Source organism: Silene latifolia, chromosome 4 (genome assembly GCF_048544455.1).
Source record: "Silene latifolia isolate original U9 population chromosome 4, ASM4854445v1, whole genome shotgun sequence".
Taxonomy (NCBI): domain Eukaryota; kingdom Viridiplantae; phylum Streptophyta; class Magnoliopsida; order Caryophyllales; family Caryophyllaceae; genus Silene; species Silene latifolia.
Window position 1 is genome coordinate 9,779,997 of NC_133529.1, and position 11,343 is coordinate 9,791,339.

At 35.3% G+C, this 11,343-nt stretch overlaps 1 protein-coding gene and 1 pseudogene across 1 annotated transcript; both read left to right on the forward strand.

Moving 5' to 3' along the window:
- Window positions 1-544: 544 nt before the first annotated feature.
- LOC141652849 (phenylacetaldehyde reductase-like) lies at window positions 545-6,886 on the forward strand (annotated as a pseudogene).
- Window positions 6,887-9,437: 2,551 nt separating this feature from the next.
- LOC141651033 (berberine bridge enzyme-like 7) lies at window positions 9,438-10,967 on the forward strand. Its single transcript, XM_074458761.1, has one exon. It carries the CDS (start codon window positions 9,438-9,440, stop codon window positions 10,965-10,967), a length of 1,530 nt encoding a protein of 509 aa, XP_074314862.1.
- Window positions 10,968-11,343: the final 376 nt, after the last annotated feature.

Sequence of the window (11,343 nt, forward strand, 5' to 3'; positions counted from 1 at the left end):
TATTAGTTTCGCATAATTTTTTTTACCAAGTACGAGTATTTAGTTCGTATAAAAAAATTATGAACTTATATTATTAATTTCTTGACAAAAAAAAACTTTAAAATTATTTGAGATAATTTATAAATTGAAATCATTAGTTTTGTGATGAAAAATTTCATTAAAATATACATTTCATGAATTTACTTAATTCTTTTAATTAATTTTCCATTTCAATTTTTTATCTTCATATTAAAATATGAAAAATTAATAATACATCAATTTTAAATCTTAAATAATACATTATAAAGTAAGTAAAAGATCTATGAATACCGCGCATGTATGCGCGGGATCCATACTAGTTAGGATATGATAAGGTGTCAGTGGCCCCATTTCCCCATCAATATTACATGCAAAATCCTAAAGTGTGCTACGTATAATTCACTTTCCTTTAATGTTACAATATAGTCTATATTATATTTATTAGTGCTTCAAAAAATAGAACATTGTGGTCTAAATTAATATTAAAAAGAGAAAAGTAGAAAACTGAAGAAGAGGATATTGATTAATGGCGCGAGATTTAGATGGAGATGAAGAGAAAAGAGTTTGTGTGACGGGTGCTTCGGGTTATATTGCATCTTGGATCGTCAAGCTCTTGCTTGATCGAGGCTATGTTGTGCATGCCACTGTTCGATCTCTAGGTATGGTCTTTCTCTCTTCTCTATATCGCAAAATTTTGTTGGTATTTCGACTTGTATATGTTCTTGTTTAAGATAAACGGATCCGTGATCCGTCACATTAATGGGAGACCGCCTCTTTAAAAATTTGTGCATAAGCTAATATGGGTAGATAATCTACTTATAGTGGGGATTGTGAGACTTGTGATGGGAATAATAGCATACTAGTTGGAAAGCACGGGGCTCCCATTAGGATTCTCCGTAAAAAGATATTCTTAACTTGATAAAAAAATTGTAGTTGGTGTAGATGATAACCGATTAATTATTAGTGTCTTTAGCATAAAAGTTTAGTCATCAATCAATCAATCAATCAATACTATATATTAAATCCAGAAACCAAGGGACTTCAACGTAATTAAAGAAAGTTATACAAATTAATTATACTATATAGTTTTAAATCAATAGCCCCGTGTGATGGACCCGATTAAGGGATCTCAATGCAAATATTATATAGTTTGGGTTAAAATTAAATTATGTAGAAGCTTGGTAATTTTCCTAAACATTTGTAAGAGACTAAAACATGGCCAATTTCCTTAAAATAAAATAATTAATTAAGATGATCAATTTCCTTAAAATAAAATAATCAATTAAGATGGTCAATTTTAAGGAGACTAAAATAAATAAGATGCTTGGTAATTTTCTTAAATATTTATAGAATACTAGAAGATGGTCAATTTCCTTAAAATAAAATAATTATTTAGTATAAACATGCACACTTATGGTATTAGTTATTATCATCATAAAATTATATATTAAATTTGAAATCTATGCAATTTTATTAAACTTTATAGTTTATTATGCATAGAGATGATAATTATTTAACATACAAAAATATAATAAGTAGGTTATAAATAATTCAAATTAGATTCCATAATATATAATATTGCATAATTCTTTCGAAGTGATTTAATGCATATATGTAATATATTTATATAAATACATAATCCTCTTAAAATTGCATGCCTAAGTAGTAAAAGTAATTTCGTTAGTAAAGAAAAGAATTGTAGAAACATTGGATATGGTTATATGATAGTAATCACTCATTTGAATAGTAAAAGTAACAATATTATCAGCGAGATTAGTGAAAGTGGTAGAAACAACAACGGGAGTACTGAAATACGAGTAATCAATATTAATGCGCCAATAGTGAAAGTAACAATAATTACGGTGGGAGTAGTGAAATTATCAACATTAATGCGGCAGTAGTGACAGTAACAATAATTACGACGGGAGTAGTGAAAATAACAATGATTACGGGCAAGTAGTGAAATGTTATTACTATTGTTTCATTAATAAGAGTAAAATATTAATAGCGGGAGTAGTGAATATGTCTCAAAATTTATTTCATCGTAATTTTAGGATATGTCATAGAAAAATATATTAATGATAAATTTATGGGTTATGTAACTTTAAGTATTTTATTTAGTGAAAAAAAAAATTAATGGTAAGTAGAGGTAGCCCGGGCGAAGCCGGGCACCAATACTAGTACTATATATTAAATCCAGAAACCAAGAGACTTCAATGTAATTAAAGAAAGTTATGCAAATTAATTATACTATATAGTTTTAAATCACTAGCACTGTGTGATGGACCCGATTAAGGGATCTCAATGCAAATTTTATATAGTTTGGGTTAAAATTAAATTATAGAGAAGCTTGGTAATTTTCCTAAACATTTGTAAGATACTAAAACATGGTCAATTTCCATAAAATAAAATAATTAATTAAGATGGTCAATTTCAAGGAGACTAAAAGAAAGAAGATGCTTGGTAATTTTCCTAAATATTTATAGAAGACTAGAAGATGGTCAATTTCCTTAAAATAAAATAATTAATTAATATAAACATGCACACTTATGGTATTAATTATTATCATCATAAAATTATATATTAAATTTAAAATATATGCAATTTTATTAAACTTTATAGTTTACAAGATGTATAGAGATGTTAATTATTTAACATACAATACAAAAATATAATATAAGTAGGTTATAAGTAATTCAAGTTAGTTTCCATACTATATAATATTTCATAATTCTTTCGATTTGATTTAATGCATATGTAATATATTTATATAAATATATAATACTCTTAAAATTGCATGCCTAAGTAGTAAAAGTAATTTCGTCGGTAAAGAAAAGAATTGTAGTAACATTGGATATAGTTATATACTTATAAGATAGTAATCACTCATTTGAATAGTAAAAATAACAATATTATCAGTGAGATTAGTGAAAGTGGTAGAAACAACAACGGGAGTAGTGAAATAATCAATATTAATGCGGCAATAGTGAAAGTAACAATAATTACGGCGGGAATAGTGAAATTATCAATATTAATGCGGCAACAGTGACAGTAACAATAATTACGGCGGGAGTAGTGAAAGTAACAATGATTACGGGCAAATAGTGAAATGTGTTTACTATTGTTTCATTAATAAGAGTAAAATATTAATAGCGGGAGTAGTGAATTTGTCTCAAAATTTATTTCATCGTAACTTTAGCAGGATATGTCATAGAAAAATATATTAATGCTAAATTTATGAATTATGCAACTTTAAGTAATTTTATTTAATGAAAAAAAAAATGAATGGTAAGTAGAGGTAACCCGAGCGAAGCCGGGCACCAATACTAGTTAGTATAACATTAAGTGACACAGTTATAGTATATATAGCTAGCTATTTCATTGTTATTGGTACAACCGATTTGTAATTAAATACAAAACGCTCTATCTATAAACATGGTGGTCGGTGGAGCTCACCAATAATATGAATCCTTAATAAGGAGACATGTCTTTATGAGTTTTGCAAATTATCTTATAATTACGTAAAACTAAATGATGTTACAAAAAAAACAATAGGTATCATAATTATAAACATCAAAGACCTTATTTTTAGGGACGTGCTAAATCCCGCACATCATTTTACTCAATCCCGCACTTAATTTCGCCTTATTCCAAGACTACCCCTCTCATTTCTCCTCCTCATCAAAGGAGAAACAAGAGAGAGAAACAAGAGAGATTAAAAAGCCCCAAATATTTTTCTACCGGTATCCTCCCTCACCGCCCGTCCCTTCGCCGCCGACCACCCCACCACACCCACATCCACTCGACGACCATCCGTTCACACCCCTGTCCTCGCGCCGACAACACTTTCCCCGCAGCCGACCATCCCGATTTGACAGCCCATCCCCGCAGCCGATGATCCCGGAGTCGACAGCCCCCTCCCCGCCTTTCTATCCCGTTTGTCTACCTAACTTGAAAACCTTGCTATTGCGTACTGTTTGTGGGATCAATTTGATCTCCTGGACATTTCTTCTCGTTCTCTTAAGAAAATGGTACTAATTATTTAGAACGACGATGAAGAGAATAACAGTGACCTTACGCATATTGATACCCCTAATTTACAGTATTTTCAGTACAGCAACAATTTAGCTACTCAATACTGTGATACAAATATGAATGCTATCACATTTCTGTTGAAGCTCCTTTGCGGCATACGTGTTGTGAGGACTCTCTTCTAACCCAGCTTAAACTCTTCCGAATGCTGTCTAATGTGGAGCATTTATCTGTTGAAGACAAGAGCTGTTTGTACTTTTATGTTCTTGTTTGTTTTACTAAACATTAATTTTGGTTAATGTAATTGATGAAATGTAATCATATGGTTTTCACTTGTTGAAGACAATAGTGTGTTGCAAAACTAGAGTATAATATAGCTAAAACTAGTTGAAGACAAGAGTCATAAACAAATAGCTAAACAGTTCGACAACCCCCGCCTCAAAGCAAAGAGCTTGTGTACTGCCATGGAGAAAGAAGGGTTAGTAACACTATACCCACCATCAACCATCAAGTTAAGCCCATTCACAAACTTCGCCTCATCACTTGCCAAATACAACTCCACGTTAGCCACATCCTCCGCTTCAGGGGTCACTCCTTTTAAGCACTGCACTTTCACATAGCAACCCATCTATCACACCCTTATCAATCATACCCACCCCGTTCTGTAATTTATAACCGATGTTACAACCTACAACCACCGCCTATCGACCACCCTTCACTGGACGCCGACTTCTCCAACCACCATACTTCGGCCCGACGTCCCCACAACCACCCTTCAACAACCAATTAATCCAAACCCTAATTGCTAGAAAAACCCTAATTTTTAATAGCAAATACATCGACTAAAAGACGGGGTGTTAATAAAAATTATTGATAAAAACGATCCATAATAGTCTAACGATGAGGGATAGATTAGGTTACGAGAGAGAAGTCTTTTTTATTCTTTAGTAGTCTTTTGAATTCTGTTTTTTTACCAAAGGGCGAATATGGAAAATTAGGGTAAAATGTGTAGGATTTAGAAAACAAGTGTGCGGGATTTAGCATATACGTATTTTTAAACAAATAATTCATTTTAATTTGAACGCATATAAAGTTATTTCATACGTTTGAGACGATGTTGCTCAGGTTACATTAAGATCTACAGTAATAATATAAACTATATGGTGGGAATTGCGATTAAATAACCATGGAATTAATATAACTTTGTAATTGGGAGACTATATAATGCTAAAATCAGGACTTCAGGTTAACTTAATGTTATGCATGGATATAAATCTGTAATGTGGGTTATGCAAATTGGGGCATCGGGTATGCAGATGATCCGGAAAAAACGGAGCACTTGCGTGGATTGGACGGAGCAAAGGAAAGGCTTCACTTGTTTGAAGCCAACCTCTTGGAAGAAGGCTCCTTTGATTCAGCTGTTGATGGATGCTGTGGTGTATTCCATACTGCTTCTCCTGTTCTCATAGAAACGCCAAACCCGCAGGTTAATTTTCCTTACACCCTTTCTTTTCCAATGAACTACGGAATATTTCACTCTAATTTCAAAGCGGCCTTATATAAACATTTTTGTTGTTGCTTTGAAATATACGAATATTTAAACAGGCGGATTTGGTTGATCCAGCTGTGAAGGGAACTCTGAATGTTCTTTCCTCGTGCGCAAAAGCTCCATCATCAAACGTGTGATTTTCACTTCTTCTCTTGAAACAGTTTTCCATCTTGGTAGACCTATAACCTACGAAACACTATTTGACGAAACTTGGTTTTCAACTCCTGAAGCCTGCAAAGGGTTTATAGGGGTATGTATGTTTGCAAAGAATTCGACTTTTATACCAAAATGGCCTGTTAACAACTTCATGTATAACTATGAACTACTGAATTCACACTTCGTCCTGTATTCCTGTTTTGAGCGAGCCTTTTCTCATTCGCAGGAGTCGTATGTTCTCTCAAAGACCTTGGCTGAGATTGCTGCTTGGAAATTCTGCGAAGAGAATGGCATTGACATGATCACCATCAACCCCGTAGTTGTCATAGGACCAATGTTGCAGCCAGTGATCAATTGGTCAAGCGACCTTTTGTTTAACTTAGTTAACGGTAAGAGTTATATTATAAAAGGTGCGAGTTTTGAATTAACTCTAACTCTTACATTAATAAGCATAAGTGACTGCATTACATTAATTCATGTTGTTAAAATATTTACAGGGAAATCAGAGACTTACCTAAATGCAACATTTGGATGGGTTCATGTCAAAGATGTTGCAGAAGCACACATTAAAGCCTTTGAGATCCCATCAGCTAATGGAAGGTACATTTTGTGCGAAACAGTGGCACATTTTTCACAAATTGTCGATATCTTGAAAGAACTCTACCCAAATCTCAAACTCCCTCACAAGTAAGTTTGTGTTCTTGGAGTTTAATTACCCAACCTTAGCTAAACCTCGTTTAACGTCCCATTAATTTCTCGTTTGCAGATGCATGGATGATCAACCGTTTCAACCAACATACCAGATTTCTAAGGACAAAGCTAGAAGCCTAGGCATTGAGTGCATTCCCCTAAGAGAGACTCTCAAAGAAGCAGTGGACTTCTTGATTGAGAAGAAGCTTATTACTCCGTAGTATATAATAAGCTTTGGCCTTCGGCTAAAACAGACATGGAATACTTGAGTGAACTGTTATATAATAAGCTTTGGCCTTCGTATAGCTATTGCATGGACATGTAAGCACGAGGACACGACTTTTATATTTTGACATAATAGGTGCCCGATCTCTAAAAGTATTCATAAGGCCTGAGGGCATGAGTTTACGGTTTACCTCATCACCCGTCAGTCCGTCATCACCTCCTTATCGTCTCAATTTCATTTTATGTGATTTTTTCTTAAATTTTTTCTCACAGATTGTTGATCTACGAATAACTAAACTAAAAGTCAATTGGCCAAACTTAGCTCGTTGGACCCGTAATCAAGAATAGACAAAGGAGTAACTATGAATTACTCCATCCGTTCCAATTATTGGTTTATCTTCGATTAATTTATCTCTTAGCTTACAAAGCGCAAATAAAAAAGGCAAACAAATGATTCGGACGTAGGAAGTACGTGACTACGTACCATCAATCCTGCTGTGGTGTTCCAGTAACGGTATCCCGCACACCATTTTACTAAATCCCGCACATTTTTCCCTTATTCTGAGGATATCCCTCTCATTTCTCACACCCACCAAGATAAAAAAAAATGAAAACCCCAAAAAATAAACGCCTCTCATTCTACCCTTCGTCCCCTACCAATTGCTCCATCATCAATTAAATCAAAAGAGTGATATTTGCAGCAACCTGCAACGCATCAAGATTTCATTTGTGAATTAAGGTTTTGCCATTTATATTAATCCACCTAATAACAATCCATCTGCCGACATACTATTTAATCAAATTTGCCAAGGCAAGAGTGAATTTAGGTCAGCAACTTGCGACTCATCGTATCACGGCTCACGGCTGCCACAAATTTGATGACCGATCATACTCTACGATCAATCTACTCCGGCCTGTTCAACGACCCCAGCCACAACCACCACTTCAAAAACACTACGTTAATATTAATCCAACATCAATCCAAACCCTAATTGTAAAAAGACCTTTTTGAAAAAACATTATTTAAAAGATTGTACTAATAAAATTGTTGATAAAACGGAGAAATACGTGTGGTATTTGCGGATTAGAATTTACGATTTATAATTGTCGAGTTGTTAATGAATTGGTTAGGCTTGTGAGAAAGAATGGGATAATTCTTTTTAGGTTTTTTTTATGATAAAGGGTAGTTATGGAAAATTAGGGACAAATGTGTGGGATTAAGTAAAAGAATATGCGGGATTTAGCAATTGCTTCCGTCAGGCGTCAATAGCATTAGACGGGGGCGGATCTAGCCTTTGGGCTATATGGCCTATAGCCCTATATGAATTTGGGGATAAATAAAATTTGCTTTCAAATTTTGCAAAAAATTAATGTAGCACAGGTAGTTGGAGACTTGCTATAAGGTCTACTCAATTCGTAGTAAACAACGGGGGTTCAATCCTTATTCCCATACTCCTTTAGGAAATATGTATGTGTGTGTTTCTTAATCAAAATTACTCCGTCTTATTCTTGTGTCCTCCAGAAGAACCGTTGTCCTTACACCCAAGTTTTTATTGAAATATTTCCGTAAAAACAAACCATTCTCGTGAAATCGAAAGGCACCTATAATTATTTAAATTATTTACCTGCATACAAATTCAACATATTATCATTTTCGGCTTAGAAGTTATAAATATAGGTTCCACACGATTTTGAACCTAGAAATTTTTTTGTTTCTACAATCTCAAAATCTAACCCGGCATAACTTCAAATCCTGGCTCCGCCCCTGGTACTTAGACCTGTAATATAATGCAAAAGAAAGACAAGCAATGTTTCCCAAAAAAACTCTTCTTCGTTACTTCATGTTTCTATCCCATAACAAGCTTCAAAAAATTAGGTAATTCTGTCTTGTAAGCCTCTAAGGGCTTTAGTTCACACAATTTATCGTGTGATTAATAACCTACTCCACCTGTTAAGCTCAAGACTTAGCAATTAGCATAGATTTAATGAAACATTTAACTAGTCATTATTTATTTTATTTATTGCTGTTAGTTCGGTCACAAATACTTGTTTAAGACGGGAGTATAACTTGAATGCTCAAATAGCATAAATAAGCAAAAACCAACATGCCTAAATATTAGCAAAATATTTGTCCTATTTAGCATCTAACTATGTATGCAACCATAAAGTGGAATGTTATTTGTCTGGTTTAATGTTAAGACTAGGGATGTTAACGAGCCGAGCTGAGCCCGAGCTATATATAATTGCTAATTTTTTGAGTTTTTTTTTCTTTCGATATTTTCAATGAGAAGGCTCGAAAGTTATATGTAAAATATTTGGCAAATCACACAAATTCGAGCCGCTCAGGAGCTTTCCGAGTCGAGCCAGCGCTTGCTCGACTTGACTCGTTAAACTCTCGAACCAAGCCCGAGTCGAGCTCGCATGAGCCGAGCTTTGATCGAGCCGATCTCGAGTTATTCGCGAGCTGTCTCGTCTCATTAGTCTTCAGAAAAACTAATTGGAGCTAGTTGGTACTAGCTAATAAGTTAACAACCATAGAAACTATTGAAATGACTTGGCTTGCCTGAACGATCAAATTTGCACCACTTAGTAAAACTAATCGTTGCTTGGTGAAAGGATATTTTAAAACTTAGGATATTTTTAAATATCTAAGTGTTAAAATGAGACTATAAATAACGCTAGTAAGATTATGTTGATCTCAGAATTAAACAAAATTAACAACAATGAGCAACTACAATAACAGTTGATATTGTTATTACTAGTCACAATGTTAGTTGCAGTTGTGTCTGAAGACGACACGGTGTTTCTTAACTGCCTCGAGAAGCAACCGACCACGTACCCGACATCAGAAACTTCATACACCAAACACAACTCTTCATTCCAATCTGTCTTCAACGAGTTGGTTAGGAACCGCAGGTTCCTAAACCCCGTTTTCCAAAAACCGTTGGTCATTGTCACGGCTAAGGACGCGTCAGATGTCCAAGCTACGCTGTTCTGCTGTAAAAGGCATAACGTACAATTAAGGGTCCGAGGTGGTGGCCATGACATGGAGGGCACATCCTACATTGCCGGCGTAGGAGTGCCCTTCGTTATTCTTGATATGCTTAATATGCGGTCTATTAAAATTAACATTGAGGAAGAGACCGCGTCTATACAAGCAGGGGCTGTCCTGGGCGAGGTCTACTATGCCCTCGCCCAGAAGAGCCGCGTGCATGCCTTTCCTGGAGGGGTGTGCCCTACGGTAGGGGTCACCGGGCACTTTAGTGGAGGCGGGTATGGTAACTTGATGAGGGAATACGGACTATCCACTGACCATGTTGTGGATGCGCTCTTAGTCGATGTTGATGGAAAGGTTCTTAATAGAACATCTATGGGGGAGGATCGTTTTTGGGCCATTAGAGGAGGCGGGGCAGCCAGCTTCGGGATTGTCCTAGCATGGAAAGTAATGCTTGTTCGTGTTCCACCTTTAGTGACCGTCTTTCGGGTGACACGTACCCTTGAGCAAGGCGCGCCCGAGACCATGTATAGGTGGCAAGAAATAGCCCCAAATCTACCCAAAAAGATTTTCATAAGAGTCCGAGTTACGGTACTCCCCAAAGCCGAGTTGAAATTTTCCTTCATTGGGCTATTTCTCGGATCGACTCAGGAACTTGTCGAGTTATTAGACGAGAAGTTCCCCGAATTGGGATTATCAACCAAGGAATGCAATGAAATGCCATGGGTGAATTCGACTCTATTTTGGGCGGATGCTCCGGTTGAAACTCCAACCCAGTTTCTGATCAGTAGGCAAGACGAAAAAGTTTCTAGGAAGGTTAAATCAGATTTTGTTGTCGAACCAATACCAAAACAAGGAATCGAGAAAATATGCAAAACAATGTTAAACATGCAAGGATTAGTGATGGAATGGAACCCTTATGGTGGGAGGATGAGCGAGATCCCAGGGAACGAGATTGCGTATCCTCACCGTGCAGGTATTTTGTTCAAGATCGAATACGACTTCAAGTGGTACGAAACCGGGATTGATGTGGATAAGTACCATGTAGAACTGTCAAGGAGTTTTTACAAGTTTATGACACCCTATGTTTCTAAATCTCCAAGGATGGCTTATTTCAACTATAGAGATTTTGACATTGGTATCAATCATGGTAATAAACAAGATACAAATCTTACCACTTCTTTTGGGATGAATTACTATGGTAACAATTTCATCAGGCTAATGAAGGTGAAAACAGAAACAGATCCTGCTAATTTTTTCAGATATGAGCAGAGTATTCCTCCTACTACTAGTCTCTCATAATAACAATGAATGTACGGTGACTATCATTGTCGGCCAATGTATTCAGGAGGCCTTGTTTCAAATGTAAAGTTGAGGCTCGATATACGAATAAGAAACAAAATATTTTAATTAAAAGTTTTCTTTAATATAAAATTCTAACTATGGTCTAGTTGAGGTTGATAAACGTATAAGTTGTAACTCATTTCGTATTGGGTTTTGAATGCCTAGGAAAGTCGGTTTTTCCCCAAATATTCTATTTTCACTAATTGTTGGATAAGATTTAATTTTGAGGAAAAAAAAATGACGATCTAGATTTGACTGGGATATAAAAAAATTGAGGTGGAGATTGAAGTGTACTAAAACCTTTGTTTTGACCTCAAATGAAATCTTGGTCATG